Source organism: Macaca mulatta, chromosome 8, assembly GCF_049350105.2.
Source record: "Macaca mulatta isolate MMU2019108-1 chromosome 8, T2T-MMU8v2.0, whole genome shotgun sequence".
Classification (NCBI taxonomy): Eukaryota; Metazoa; Chordata; class Mammalia; order Primates; family Cercopithecidae; genus Macaca; species Macaca mulatta.
Window position 1 is genome coordinate 11,036,112 of NC_133413.1, and position 16,389 is coordinate 11,052,500.

Consider the following 16,389-nt stretch of genomic DNA (forward strand, 5'->3'; position numbering starts at 1 on the left):
ATCCTTCTCTAGAGCAAGAAAAAATAAGAATGTGCACATTTTTATAATATTTTCATTGTTGTACAGCTCAAATTTTATTTCAAAATAAAATTCATATTGTAGCAAACACATCAACATGCTCATTATTCACCAAGCTCCCACACTCCAGCTTTTCCTCTCCATCATTCATGGTGCCCTCGGAGGGCTGAGTGCATCCTCCACAAACTGACTTACTTAAGCCTTTATTTTAAAAAGATAAAACTTCATATTTTACACCCCATTTCCATCAATATAGTGGACTATAGCTCCAGATACTCCCTCCCTATTAAGACCTCTTAAAATGGTGAATGTAAGTTTTTTAGAAAAACATTTCAAATGCTACCTGAGCTGGCAGGAAAGGAAAGGAAATCCCTGAAGGTCAGAAACAAATCCAGAGAGGTAATGTGGTATTCGAGATAGAATTTGTCATGAGGGCATCTGCCTATCCTGTTAACCTAGAGTAGAGGTCAGCAAATTTTTTTCCTGTAAAGCTCCCAACAGTAAATATTTTAGGCTTTGCAGACCACATAGTTGGTTGCGAGCACTCAACTCTGTCACTGTAGCATGAAAACACTCATAGATAATATGTAATAATAATAATGATGAGAATAGCTGTGTTTCAACAAAAATTTACTCACACAGATAGGCAGCAAGTGGGATTTGGCCTATGAGTCAATAGTTTGCTGATGCCTGCATTATAGCACGGCTTTCAATGTTTTTCCTTCCAGAAAACACAACCAGTATATGAAATGTTTGTCTCATGTGGTAGATTGTTGCAATAATGGTACTGATTCTTGATACCTCCTATATTCTTGCCTTTGGGGAGCCATCCCATATTGTCTCTGGCCTAGACCATATGACGTGCTTTGGCCAATGGTATAAAAGTGAATGTAACACAAACAGAGAATGGGGCTCATCCTCTCTTGCTGCTCTTAGGTTCTCTGCATCCACTACCATGTGAATTAGCTCAGACCAGCGTGCTGAAAACATATGGTCCATAATCCCCAAACCCCAGCTGGCAGTTAGTGCTAACCAGTAGCCAGCACCAATTGCCAGGCCTAAGAGTAAAGCAGCCTAAGCCAACTAGCCCCCAGGCAACCCACAGGTTGACCTTAGCCACATGAGCAAATCCCAGGTGAGGCTAACAGAAAACCACAAAGCTGAGCCCAGCCTCAACTGCTGATCATCAGAATTACAAGCTAATAAAATGACTGTTTGAAGCCACCATGTTTTAGAGTGGTTGTTCCACAGCAAAAGCTAAATGGTACATTCCACAGGAAGATTATCATCTTCTAAACATATGAAGTGAGAGGCCCACAAGTATATTTATGAAAATAATAAAGACTGAAGAAACATTTTTTAAAAAACATATTTCCATTTTAAAGAGCCTGTCACCCAACAGTTGTGACAAGCCCTTCCTTGTTTCTCCTAGTAATACAACAAAGCAAATTCTTCCTACCTGAGCAGACTTCTTTATAAGTAGGATTTGAAGTATAGCCTCCTGCAAAACCAACTTGAGTTGAATACACTCCTTTCAAGACCCAGAATTTCCTTTCAGCTCCCCAGAAACAGCCCATTCCTTAAAAAAAAAAAACAAAAAGATATTGATTATTCAAAACAAAGCAGTCACTGCACATTCACATACCTGTTAGACAAAAAAAAAAAAAAAAAAAAAAGGTGCTCCTGTCATTTGATAACCAAAAATGACTAAGATTTTATCTTTTAAAGAAGGAGAGTTCTTAACATTGGTAAATAATTTCATTTACAATTATCTGCATATAATATCTCTTTGCTTTAGCTGTGCGAAAACTTAGAAGGCCTCAAATTTAATGGAGTTAGTAAATCTACACATTTCCAAATAACATAGTAAGGGGGTAACTATTTTCATATTTCCACATTCAATTCATAACTTGAATTAATAGAAAAAATACTGAATTATCCGCTCCCTGGTCACATATTTTTTTTAAAAAATATTTTAACAAAGTATAGCACTAAGTTACTCATTTTAATGGGAAAACTTCCAAAATCAACATAAATTGGTGCATATTTCCAATTAACAATGTCACATATGTGTTTAGCGTTTTAAATTTTTTTAATCACTATAAACTTGCACGTGATAAATCACTGCTTACCCAAAAGTAAGTTTTTCTGAGTTTTATTTCTGGATATAATGAATGCAGGAGAAGGGTTTGGAGGGGAGACAGGGAGAGAATGACAACAACAAACAAACTCACAAAAGTAGCATTCCATTCGACTAGCAAACACTGTGTCTATACCAGTAGCACAGGATCTCTTTGAACATCTGATGAAAATCACAACCCATCTCCCAAGAACACACACACTCACACACATCGAAAACGCTGCCGTGTACTTCCTTTGGCTCCAAATAAAGAACCTTCATTTTCTACCATAAGTTTCTAAACTGTCCAGTACAACTGGTGTTCTATGGCCCATTTCTAGATGTAAAAAAAGATTACTGCCTCACTCAAATTTTATATGGCTTTATGAAGTTACATATAACTGAGATCCTGAGTGGAACAACAGTTGGTAAATTAATATACACTATACACCTCTCATTCCTACACTCACTCGATTTACTAGATTTGATGACAGAGCTGAAAGATAAATTAGAAGTTTACTGAAATTCTTGACACTCTTTAATATTCTACTCTAAAAATCCAAAGCAACAAAACCCAAAAAGCAATTTGAATAAAATTATACATTATACAAAAATATTCTATTAGCTAAAATGTGTTAACCAAAACTAGGTTAACATAAAAATATAAGACCAAATAATAAAATTTAATGCAGTAAAAAATTATTGTTGTGATAACATTGCAACATGGAAATGTCTGTGATATCATAATTATCTAAGACTAAAGTAAAAAGGAAAAAACACAATTAAATGCATTTTTATTACAACTATTAAAGAATTTCACACCAAAATTAGACTGGAAGCAAATATACTAAGTATACTACAGTGATAACCATGACTGTATTATAGTGGTGACAATTTAGGAATATTTCTTCATTCTTCACATTTTTCTGTAATAGATTCCTATTACTTTAAAAATTAAAAAATTTACATTTTTAAAGAAAGGAAAAATATTCAAAGAAATAACATGAGCATCTGCTTATGCTTATGTTACACACCACTATTCCATTTTTTCCATTTACAAGTGAATTGCTTGCTGCTAGTGAATATAAATAAATATTTACTGAGTATCTATAAAAATTAAGTATCCACAGGTCTCCAGCAAAAGGATTCACTATTCATTTTCCTTCGTTGCACTCCCTGGGATGAGGGGAGGATGACAAGGATTCTCTGGAGAAGGACAAGCTGTAGGTGAGCGGAGAAGCTTCACTGCACATAAATGACCATGAGGGCCCCAGGATCTGTGCAGAGCGCCAGGCAGAAGGCAGCCCACCCCTGAAGTTCAGGAGTCTGCAGAGTTTGTTGAATAAAATATTTCTGTGCTGCACAATGACTAACAGCGATGGCACCAGAGAACACCAGAATCCTTCAACCTTCATGTACAAGGTTCGTGACAGGCCATTTTAGCAGCCAGCCTGTCCTGACCTTTGTCCATGGTCCCACTGCAGTGGCCCCAGGTTTTTAAAACTTAAAATGTTTTTGGCCAAACCAAGCAAAACATTACCTATAAGTAGAGAGATATTTAATCCACTTTTAATGCTTAATAGGGATCAAGTAATGACCCCATGAGGAGAATGAATGACCAGGATGCAGGTGGGCAAGGGTCTGGGCTGCCACGTGTGGCTGAAACAGTGTCTCAGGGACTGGAATACGGTCAATGTCCACATTTCTGGAGAGGAATGTGACTTAGGACACAGGTTGTTAGGAGGATAAAATTCCATGAAGCAACATTTCAACTAGGGGCTGAAGGTTTAACCTAAACATTCTATTATGTGGCTTTGAAGGTGTGAGTGTGAAAATTGTGTGTGTGTGTGTGTGTGTGTGTTTAAACAAAGAAAACAGGCTTATTTATAGCAAAATTACTCATACATTTCAATAATCTGGTAATCATTATATCAGCAAATAAAATATAGTATGCATTACTTTCTTTAAATACTTCTTTTTAGCCTTTTGTTATAAAATAAAACTGATGCAAAAAAAAAAAACACACACACACACACAAAACAAACATATATTTCAATGCACTGTTATTAGGCAAACACCCTGACAGCCACCACCGGGGCCAAGAATCAGAAGTTTGCCATCTACCCTGGACATGCCTCCATGTGTGCTACCCTCCAATCCCAACAGACACCCGATAGCCCAAAAAGTAACTGTTATCTGACTTTCACATTAATCACCTCCTATGTTTCTTACACTTTTATCACCTAAGTGTCCATCCCTGACATTACAGTCTTGCTCATTTTTTAAATTTGGTATGTCTTTAAGTTCTTTTTTTTTTTTTTTAAGATGGAGTCTCCCTCTGTAACCCAGGCTGGAGTTCAGTGGGGCGATCTTGGCTCACTGCAACCTCCACATCCTGGGTTCAAGCAATTCTTCTGCTGCACCCTCCCTAGTAGCTGGGATTACAAGCACATGCCACCATGCCCAGCTAATTTTTGTGTTTTTAGTAGAGATGGGGTTTTCTCATGTTGGCCAGGTTGGTCTCGGACTCCTGACCTCAGGTGATCTGCCCGCCTCAGCCTCCCAAAGTGCTGGGATTACAGGCGTGAGCCACCACACTCAGCCATCTTTAAGTTCTTTTAATCAATACATTGTCTCCATTCTTTTCCTTTGACCTTATCCCTTGAAGATCACAGTCTAGTTGACCTGTTCAGTTGCTCACACTGTGGATTCTGAGGACTGTGTTCTCATGGTGCAATTCAATTCATGCCTCCGTCCTCAGAGGACAATTTTCTGCAAGTTGACAGAGGCTTCATCAGACTCAGAATTGATCCTTTGGCAAGACTAGAGGTGGGGCTATGGATGGTCTTTGATTAGAAAGCACGGAATGCCTAGATGTCTCTTTCATGTCTAGTTAGCATCCATGGATGCTCAATGCCTACATGTGTTAATCCCTGGAGAGTTGCAAAATAGTGATCTTCTAATTCTATCGTTTCGTTTTCATACCTTATAATGAAAAGCTTCCCCTCAGCTACTACTTTGTTACTCAGTGGTACAATTCATAAGGGACAGGGAAGATAAATGCTTGATTAATCCATTTACATAGTGTCTTCAAGATGATGAACTTGCTATCTCCCAGGCTAATCGAAGAGTTTTTTAAACATCATCATAAATGTATTCATTTAAACATATCTGATGATTTCAATGACTGCTCTCGTGTAAGCTCCAATAGTCATGTCTTTGGCCAGCGAGACCTTCTTCAAATTGGCTCCTTGTCTGCAGTCGTCTCATAGCTTCTTTGCTCTCTGGTTTAACAGGACGTCCTAGACTCACCTTGTACACTTCCTACCCCAGTCCCAGAATCAACCATTTCACCAAGAAGCCTAGTTTAATGGGAAAAGGCACTTCGAGATCATAACATGGGTGACAATGAAGCACACTGCAGAGCGCACAGCCATGGAACACCAGGGGATGATGTGGCTGAAATTTCCCATCAAAAGGTAAGTCCCATCAGACCCACTAGATTATAAGGTCAAGGGGCTGCAGCCACAGTCTATCACAAAAAGGAAGTTGTACATCCGGAATCACGCACAAGCAGGACCAGAGGGCACACGTGAGCTGCATGAATAGGGAGCCAGACTCCCCCAGCACCCGCCAGGCTGCACCAACTCCCTCCCTCACACCTACAGCTGTGCGGCAATCCTGTAAAACCAGCTGGGGGCCAAGAGAAAGGCCATTTGGGGGATAGGGGTGTGGGGGGGTTTGAATGGTTGGCTCGTTATACGGGTGCAGGCTGGAAATGCAGAGCAGCTACACTGCAGCCTTACTTGAGAGTGGCCAGGAAAGACAGGGGTAAGGAAAAAATCCTTCCAACTGATTCCTTCAGAGAGGGAAGAATAGCCCAAGCTCAGGACAGCTGTGGACTCAAGGGCAACTGCAAGTGGCTTGAGTGACTAGTCAGAGGCCAGAAACACAAAGACTGGAAGATGAGGAATTAGGAAATGCGGGGTAGAGGGACATAGGTGGACGTGTGGGAGTGAGTATGCCACATGAAGATCTCTGTACCACATGATAGTGCCAGTCAGAGGGCATCTACCATGAAAGAGGCACTCATCCACAAAGCATGGAAAGGGGCCCAGCCAGGGGATGCCAGCCAGTGTCTTCACTGGCCACCCTAGTACCTGCGTGATGGATGCAGGAACAAACTGGCCACAATGGCAGAGACCTAGGTTACACACGGCCCAACAGCATGCACACCCACTCAGCAAGGCCCACCTAGCTACTGCCACCACCAAATGTCCAAATGGCCAGCAACAGAGACTGTCACCAAGTGCCTTACACAGCACCACTCGAGAGGACCAACCCACCATTATGGTGGCAAAGGATTACCCCAGGCCCCTTCCATGATGAAAGGGCCAGTGATGCATTCTTACACTCACGCACATGTATTCCCGGCATGGGTTTGACTTTCCTGCCTTCAGGGTCTTGGCCAACTTCTATCCCATAAATAACATCCATCAGACCAAGCAACTCACTTTGCAGCAAGGAAGATGCAGCAGTGAGCCCACAGCCGGTTTCCACCTGTTTTATTATACTGCACGTCGCCAGGAACCGCCATCCTGAAAAAGCACTGGAATGGCCCCAAGGCACAGCCACATCACCAGTTCAGAGAACGAACTCTGTGCAGGTGGGTGCCAGACTCGAGGACACTGAATCAGACTCCAAAGGTAGGGACACACCATGTTCTCCAAATGAATAATACATGTGTTTGGAAAGCAAAGGAGAGAAACAGGATTGACTTCATTTACCATCTCAGGGACCCATCAGGAGACTTTGCAGTTTTTGTTCCCACAACTCTTGGCTCTGTAGAGTTACGGGTCTTAGTCCCCCAAACAGTACACTTTCATCCAGGAATATAGCAAGAGTCCATTGAGTTATACGATACAGCTATTGCCTGGGCACTCTGGGCTCCTTGCTACAGGGACAAGTAGGCAAAAAGAGTTTGCCGGGTGCAATCATCCTATAAGCAGTGTAGAGGATCTCTGTTGCACCACAGCCTTGCAAGCATTTGGTGTTAGAAGTATATAAATATTTGCCAATTGGATGGGCTTAAAATGATATTTTGGGCCAGGCATGGTAGCTCACGCCTATAATCCTAGCAGTTTCGGAGGCCGAGGCAGGCTGATCAAACGTCAAGAGATTGAGACCATCCTGGCCAACATGGTGAAACCCTGTCTCTACTAAAATTACAAAAATTAGCTGGGTGTGGTGGTGCACGCCTGTAGTCCCAGCTACTCGGGAGGCTGAAGCAGGAGAACTGCTTGAACCTGGGAGGCGGAGGCTGCAGTGAGCCAAGATCGTACCACTGCACTCCAGCCTGGTGAACTCCAGCCTGGCAACAGAGCAAGACTCCGTCTAAAAAAAATAAAAATAAAAAAGATATTTCACTGTGATTTGTTATATACATAGCTAATCACCAGTGAGGTTGAGCATCTTTTCATACAGTATATGGGCCATGCATGTTCTCTCATTTATAAAGTGCCTTTGTCCATTTTTCTATTGGGTTCTTATATTTTTCTTGATTTTTTTACAATTTTTATGTTTTGAATGCTATTTTTTCCAGTTATATGTTTACAGATATTATCTCATATGTGATTTGCTTTTACCTTCACTTATGATGTGTGTCATCACACAGATGTTTTAAATTGAAATGTGGTTAAATTTCTCTATCTTTTCCTTTATCATTTGTGTTTTTTGTACCTTGTATAAGTCCATCCATATATAAAGATTATAAAGATAATATCCTATATTTTCAGAAGCTTTAAAGTTTTGCTCTTAATTTTAGGTTATTAATCCATATGGAAGAATCTTTGCATAGGGTGTGAGGTGGGGATTCAATTTATTTTTTCTATATTGATAACCAAGTATCCCAAATAAATTGCTATTAAATAATCCATTATTTCTCCCACTTATCTCTAATGCTACCTTTATATGACATCATTGTAAGTAGTCCCGTTTCTGGGCTTTCTGTTATGTTCCATTCATTTGTCTATTCCTACACCAATACTATCCTGTTTTTCATCATTTATTCAACAAATATTTATTCACTGCCTACTATATGACAGGAATTGCTCTAAGCACCTGGGATAAATGAGTGAACAAAGCAAACAAGATCCTACCCTGTTTAGTGAGTATACTCTGATGGGAAAAAGATTAACAACATTAAAAATAATAGGTAGATGACATAGTTTGAAGGTAGAAAGAGCTATAAAAAATGAAAAGAAAAGCAGAGCAGGTCAGAGAGATCAGGAGGGCTGGGAGGGCACAATTTTCAATAGGGTGAGCCTCAAAGGGAAGGTGGCTGCAAACAAAGCCATGAAGGCAGTGAGGCAGTCACCCATTCAGATATCCCTGGCAAGGCGCAGAGAAAGCAGTCTTACAGGGACAACAAGAACGTGCCTGCTATTTGTAAGGGGCAGGAAGGAAGCCAGTGTGAAGTAGCAGGACACGGATCAGAGAAGCCAGATGTGTAGGGCCTTGTGGGATCATTAAGGACTCTGGATTTTACTCTGAGTAAAATGGGTAGCCACGGTAGAGTTTTGAGCAGGAGAGGAAATGACAAAACTTATGTTTTACAAGATCACTCTGGCTGTACTCGGCTGAAAATAGACTAGAGTGAACCAAGCACAGAGGCAGTGAATGGTTAAGAAACTATGGCTGTAATCCAGGTAAGAGATAATGGTGGTTTAGACCAAGTGGTAGCAGAGGAAGTCATGGGTCATGATTAGATTCTGGATATATTTTGAAGATAGAGCCAAAAGGATTTCCTAACAGATTTGACACAGAGTTTGAGAGAAAGAGAGGGTTATGGTTGACTCGAAGATTACTGGGTTAAGTGGGGAACCCTGTGAATGGAGTAGATTTGTAGGAAAATATCAGGGGGTGGTAATCAGGCTAGTTTTAATGAGTCAAAATACCTAGTACAGTAAGTGTTCTTACCTTGTACTTCTTCAAAATTTTCTTTGTTATTCTTGGCCTATTACTATTCAGCTTTAATATCAGCTTGTCAAATTCCATAAAATATCCTTTAAAATTTTTAAATAGAATTACATTGAACTTACAGATGAATTTGGAAATATTTTGTCATATTAGTAATTTTTTGGACACACAAGTTTATTTGTAAATTTAGTCAACATATATAATTGACCTAAAAACTTAAATAGAAAGATAAATTTAAAACCACTTGGAAGCCCATCTCTATAAAAGTGATTTTCCCAGGACAGTAACCAGATGTAACCTAATCCAACACCATCTTAACTGGCAGAGGTTCAGGGTGCTGGAGCTTTGTGCTCCACCCCCACACCAAGTTCTTATAATACAAATGTCACAAGAAAAAGAACTTCGGTATTATTTCCTCTTAGCAGAGGAGAAAAACTCAACCTAGTTATGAGACCAACCACAACACAATGAAAAGCTGCACTAACTAGTTCAGAATACTAGTTAACAGGTGATGCTAGTGTGAATAACTCGTATTTTATTCTAGAGCCCTTATAAATAAAATCCTCCAGTTAGTGTTTGCATTATCAGCTAAAGGGTTAGCTAACATGTGGTAGAATGAGGACTTATGCAAGGTATAAATGCACACAGCACTTTACTACTATGAAAACAATAACATAGCTCTCTATTTGTTCAAGTCTTCTTGGATGTCCTTCAATACCAAGTTATAATTTTCTCCATAAAAATCTTAAAACATGTGGCCAGGCATGGTGGCTCATGCCTGCAATCTCAGCACACTGGAAGGCCGAGGCAGCCAGATCACCTGAGGTCAGGAGTTCAAGACCAGCCTGGCCAACATAGTAAAAACCCCATCTCTACTAAAAAATATAAAAATTAGCCACGTGTGGTGGCATGCACCTATAGTCCCAGCTACGCAGGAGGCTGAGGCAGAAGAATCGCTTGAACTCAGGAGGCAGAGGTTCCAGTGAGCTGAGATTCCACCACTGCACTCCAGCTTGAGTGACACAGTGAGAATCCATCGCAAAAAAATAAATAAATAAAGATCTTAAACATTTGTATTACATATAGTTCTATGTACCCCATGATTTGTGGTGCTGTTATAAATACTGTTTTTTCTACCATACTTTTGTATTACTTAGTGCTGGTGTATAAAATCACCCTGATTTTAGTATGCCTTCCATACAGCCAGAAGGAGTGGAGAATTCTAATGTAATTTCCATTTCATTTCCTTCTTAACCCATGAATTACTTAAAAGTATACATTTTTGTTTTCAAACATATGGTCTGTCTGGTATACTACTTTTACAATTTTATTTCCAATTTGATTGCATTGCGTTAAGAGAATGTGGTCTTCATTATTTTGAAATTTGTTGAGGCTTATTTTGTCACCTACAACCTGGTGAATTTTTGTAAATATTCTATGTGTACTTGAAAAGCATAAAATTCCTCTCTATATTTAGGTACAGGGTTTTATAGACATTTATGTAAAAGCTTATCAATTTGTTACTTAAATCATCTATATATGTTTAATTTTCTGGCAAATTGAGCCATCTGATTCTTAGAGAGTCAATTCAAATTTCCTCCTACGATTGTGAATTTTTCAGTTTCTCTTTTAGTTCTGTCAATCTTTCTTATACACAGTTTAGGCTATGCTATTAGCATACACAAGTCTATTACTGTATATCTTCTTGCTATTATTGTTATTGTTTAGTATTTTTAATGCTATTAAAGTCTTTTGTTCTTAAAATTATTTTTTCTAATATTAAGATGCCTACATTACCTTTTTTGTATTCATTTACCAGGCGTATCTTTTCCAAGTCTTCATTTTTAACCTTTCCATGTGTCATTATTTTAGGTACATTTCTTGCAAGCAGCATATAACAGGATTTTGGTTCTTAGCCAATTTGATATTCTCATCCTTTAATTAATGATTTTAATATATTTACTCTGGCTATTTAAACTTCTTTCCATAACCTCATTTTGTGTTTTCTACTTACCATCCTCCTCCTTTTATTTCTTTTCCCTCATTTTCTATCTTCTATTAGTCTTTTCTGACTGCTCTTGACCCTTGGACAATTTGGAGGCAAAAAGAAAAAAAAAAATTGTTCTAGTGTTTACCCTTACAATTGTTACATACCCACTTCACTATCATGTTTTCCTAACCAAGTTTGAAGTTAGTATTTCTGACCTTCTCCCAAATTCATGGCCCCTCACACTGAACAATCTCTATCTCATTACCACAGTGTAAAGATTTGTCTTTTTATATTTGTTTCTAACACACACACAAATGGTTTTCTTACAATTGTTTCAGTGATCAACATTTTAATCATTTTTGAACTCATTACTGTTTCTTATACTTTATGTCATTCATTTACATTAATTCTTCATCTTGTTGAAGTATTTTTAAGAGGCTTTATAGTAACTGCGTATGAGTTATAAAATCTCTTGTTTTTTTATATCTGAAATATTTCTATTATGTCTGTACTACTGAATGAAAGTTTAGCTGGGTATAAATTTCATCAATACTTTGAAGATGTTACTCCATTATTTTCTCATGATCACTGGCACTCATAAGTCTCCTGTCAGTCTGATGGTCATTTCTCTGTAGGCAATGTCTTTTCTTTCTATAGTTATTAACATTTTCTCATTAATATGCTGGGGTTTAATTATTATAAATCTAGATGTCATTAATTTTTATTTATCTTGCTTAGGGCTTAAAATATACTTTCAATATGATTCACATCTTTATTTCTAAAACGTCTTCAGCTATTATATTCTCAAATTGCTTCTCCACTATTCTTGCAATTCTATTTCTCTGGAACTCCTTTTACATGTCAGTTGGGACATCTCAACTCATCCTTTGTGTCATTCAACTGCTGATTGATACATTCTTCTTTTCCCTGCTCTAGTTGCATCAGAACTATTCACTAGAACTATGAACTAAGTCCTTCATCAACTGGGTTCAATCTAAGAGTTCCATGTATGGAATTATTTCAATAGCTATTTTTATTCCAAGTTTTATATTTAGTTCTTTTGTTTTATTGTGCCTATTTTCTGTTGTATCCTCTTGTTATTCCTTCTCTGACCTCTTTGAACATCCTAAGCACACATTTTAAAATGTTTTTCAGTTTGTTTCAAAAAATTAACTTCATGAGTGAATTTATATTTCATTTGTTCATACTGTTGCCGCCTTTCTTCACGATTCATATTCTTTAGAATTTGAGCTTATAGGCTCGTTTTCACAGTTGCACACACATGAGTGTGTCACCTTGGGCAGATGGCAAGAGGAGAGAAGCACTTTCAAGTTGTACTTACATGAAGGTGATTAGAGTTCCCAGGGTTCACTGCTGCAGCAGTGGCTACAACAAGAAACAGGTCAACCCTAGAGGACCTGAACTAAACCATAAAGATATCTTTTACAGAATATATCTAAATTGTCCTTACAAAATATTTAACCTAAGGTGATACTGATGACAGTGGTCTGAAAACTGGCCTTTGGAAGTCACAGACGTAATGAATTTACCTGTCACCACCACTACCACCTCCCCTAGGAACTTCTGAAGGACATCTACATTCTGTAGAAATAAAGTTTTAAATTGAAGGAAAAAAATATTCAAACTTACATCATGATTTAAGCACCTAAGAGACTTAAAGAATATATCAAATTACAACTGTATCACTGAATCAGATTTACATTTTTGACACAATCATTACAAAATCATTACTTGACAAGAATTTTCCAAAAATCCTACTAGATTGTTTTTATTTAGAATTACCTTAAGATTCCTGCATTTCTACTCACAATTTTAATCTGTCATTACTCACAAATATCTGTGTCTATGAGATTCTTTATTGTGAGATTTTAGTTTCCCTTAAGATTTGTGATCTCATATGAAATCTTCAGAAAGAACTTTAAAGAAAGTTCAAATTTTCATACAGCTCTTTTCCAAAACACATTGACACTGCAAATTTTGACCTGACTGGTAAAGATCTGAGATTGTGATTGTTAAAATGTGATTTTCTAAAAATAGCTAAGAGGCCAACCACTACAGCCTCAGCACTCATGAAAGGCAGTCTTCCTGATCTGACATGTCCTATGGGATCACTATGCAAATTGGCTAGGGCAAGTTCTACTAACTAGTACACCCCATTCTCTGCTAACTAGCACACTCCCGTTAACTAGAATGCCCCACTCTTCACCTCTGCCTACCAAGGGTACCACTGAATAACAAACCCTCCAACAACAGATGGGGTAGAAAGAGCAGTCTGTCTCGTCAGAGTGGAAACCACCAGGGAGGCTGGGCTCTCATTAGAACATGTGCAGTTACCGCATGTTCCTTCAGCGTCTTATCCAAATGCTCCCTCTCTTCCAGCTCTTTCCCCTGCTTTGAGACTTCACTCAGAACACAGCCACGTACACAACAATTTCCAAGGCAGCCTCCACGCCTGGGATCCTAGAAGGTTAGGATGGATAGGAGTGGCAGTCATTCTGCCCTCAGGCTGTGTACTTGCCCCAGTCCCGTCACAGCTGCTGACCATTCAAAGTAACAAACTGGCTTTGCCTATTTCAGCTTTCTATAAAGTACACACTTTACACTTTCCTTTTTACCCTTTTATTTTTATTTTATTTTGAGACAAAGTCTTGCTCTGTCACCCAGGCTGGAGTGCAATGGTGCCATCTGGGATCACTGCAACCTCCGCCTCCCGGGTTCAAGTGATTATCCTGCCTCAGCCTCCTGAGTAGCTGGGATGATAGGCGCCCGCCACCACGTCTGGCTAATTTTTGTATTTTGAGTAGAGACAGGGTTTCACCATGTTGGCCAGGCTGGTCTCGAACTCCTGACCTCAGGTGATCCGCCTGCCTCAGCCTCCCAAAGTGTTGGGATTACAGGCTATGAGCCACCGCACCCGGCCCTTTTTATACTCTTAGAGCAGCCTTTTTCTATGTAGTTCAAACCACATATCATCCATCTGAAAATGACTCTTAAATCGAGATGCTGAACCCCTAACCACCCACCTGAGAAAGCTTAAAAAAAGACAGGCATTTCCAACTCTTGCTCGGGATCTCCACCTGGAAGGCTCCCTGATACCTGAAATTCAATATAGCTACCACCAAGGTGACTACCAAGTCACTATCTTCTGTCTCTGTTTTCACAGCATCACCATTTTCCCGGATCCTTCACAGAAAAGTTGGCAGTCCCAGTTTCCAGTCTCTCAAATTTTATGTCCTTTCTTTTCCCAGCTGGAGGGTGACGGCAGCCTCCTCCCTGTCCGCCCGCCTCAGCTCCCTCACTGCAGTCCTCCTCCCTGTCCACCCGCCTCAGCTCCCTCACTGCAGTCCTCCTCCCTGTCCGCCCGCCTCAGCTCCCTCACTGCAGTCCTCCTCCCTGTCCACCCGCCTCAGCTCCCTCACTGCAGTCCTCCTCCCTGTCCACCCGCCTCAGCTCCCTCCTTGCCGTCTTTCTCATCCCTTCCAGTCTGTCTCAATCTCATGCATTTTCAAAACTGTCATCTTTATTCTTTCAAACCACAAAACATGCTGGGCGTGGTGGCTCATGCCTATAATCCCAGCACTTTGGGAGGCCAAGGTGGGTGGATCACCTGAGGTCAGGAGTTTGAGACCAGCCTGGCCAACATGGTGAAACCCCATCTCTACTAAAAATACAAAAATTAGCTGGGCGTGGTGCCACATGACAGTAATCCCAGCTACTTGGGAGGCTGAGGCAGGAGAATTGGTTGAACCTGGGAGGCAGAGGTTGCAGTGAGCCAAAATCATGCCATTGTACTCCAGCCTGGGCAACGATAGCAAAACTCCATCTCAATTAAAACAACAACAACAAGCCCACAAACAGGTAAAATGCAAGAATCTTAAAGAGTCTTAAGAATCTTATTGACTAAGATTACAGGTGATTTTTATTTTCTTCTTTTTGCTCTTCAGTATATTCCAAATTTCTATAAGAAGTATGCATTATAACTGTCAAAAGAAGTTTTTAAAAGATGTTTATACAGACTGATGGATAGTCTGGAAGAAAATACAATAAAATATTGGAATAATGGTTGCCTGTGCTTTTCTTTTGTATTTTCATATATTTTCCAAATTTTCTGTAATGGGCATGCATTACTTTTATAATCCACAAAATGAGGGCAGTTGTTGAAATTCTAACACCCATATCCCACCCTCAGCCAACCTGAACCTTTGTCTTACGGCCACCCTCCTGACCGTGTGCATATGTCACTTCCTACACCCCCATCTCCACCTGAGGAAACCCTGCCCATACACCCAGTGCCATTTCAGGTAGAACCTTCTCCCTTAAGTCTTTCCAGAATGTCAGATACAAAGCTGTCTTCTTGAAACCCCAAAGAATGTCTGAGCCCCCTTGTACATAGTCTACCTATGTACATAGTCTACAGGCATGTCTACAGGCATGTACATGCCTGTAGTCTACCTATGTACATAGTCTACCTATGTACATAGTCTACCCTATGGAATGACTGCTGGCTCCCCTGTAACCCCCTTTCTGCAGTGAGCTCTGAACATGGGGTCCACCTCCCTGGAGACTGTCACATAGCCCAGCATGCACCTTGTACATGAGAGACTCCTCGGGTAGAAAAAATCTGCTGAATTAAACTGTAACACTTGGAAATTTTAACAGAGCATCTTTATCAATGTAGTATAGTTCATAATGGAGGGATTCCTAAAAATAAGAATGCCAGTTTATGGAGAATTCAGCCCATCCATTGAGGCTTCAAAAGTGGAAATTCAATGATTATACGGGGAGGGCAGGGAATGTAGAGTTAAACATAGAAAGAAAAAGAGCTCCCATTTCACCTCTCCCTTTCCTCTTCCAAATTCCTAGACTCTAGACGTGGATTCAGAAGTGCTGAATGGGGCATATTTCCATCAGACTTATGTGCTGAAACACTACTTGTGTGGCCTCGGGCAAGCACTCTGTATTCTCTAACCCTTTTTTTCCTCATTTATAAACTAGGAATAAAGAGAATATTATTCACAGTCACTGAGGGGATTTCATCTATGAGGTACTCAGTAAGTGTTCGTGTCCACTCTCTTCTCTCAGGCTCCCTGCCTGCGCCACCTCTGCCCTCCCCACATATGCAGGCACACCCTCTAAACCCCCTCTCAGTCCACCCGAGGTCACAACAGCTCCTCTGGTAACCCTGATCTCTGAGAATCACAGCATGCTGTGGTACAGCCTCAGAGCCAGACCCTCATCCTCAGATGAAAGGTACCATACTGCA

At 40.0% G+C, this 16,389-nt stretch overlaps 1 protein-coding gene across 15 annotated transcripts in view; it reads right to left on the bottom strand.

Moving 5' to 3' along the window:
* MSRA (methionine sulfoxide reductase A) overlaps positions 1–16,389 on the bottom strand; it is a 412,022-nt gene that overhangs the window by 229,063 nt on the left and 166,570 nt on the right. For 13 of the 15 annotated variants that reach the window (XR_013397061.1, XM_077943005.1, XM_077943003.1 and 10 more), the window contains one exon: positions 1,478–1,597. The exons of the other annotated variants lie outside the window; for them this stretch is intronic. Coding sequence is in view for 12 of the 13 variants with exons in the window: in XM_077943005.1 (XP_077799131.1) it covers positions 1,478–1,597 (120 nt within the window). In the remaining variant the exon portion in view is untranslated. The remainder of the gene's footprint in view (positions 1–1,477; positions 1,598–16,389) is intronic. 15 annotated transcript variants of the gene reach the window in all.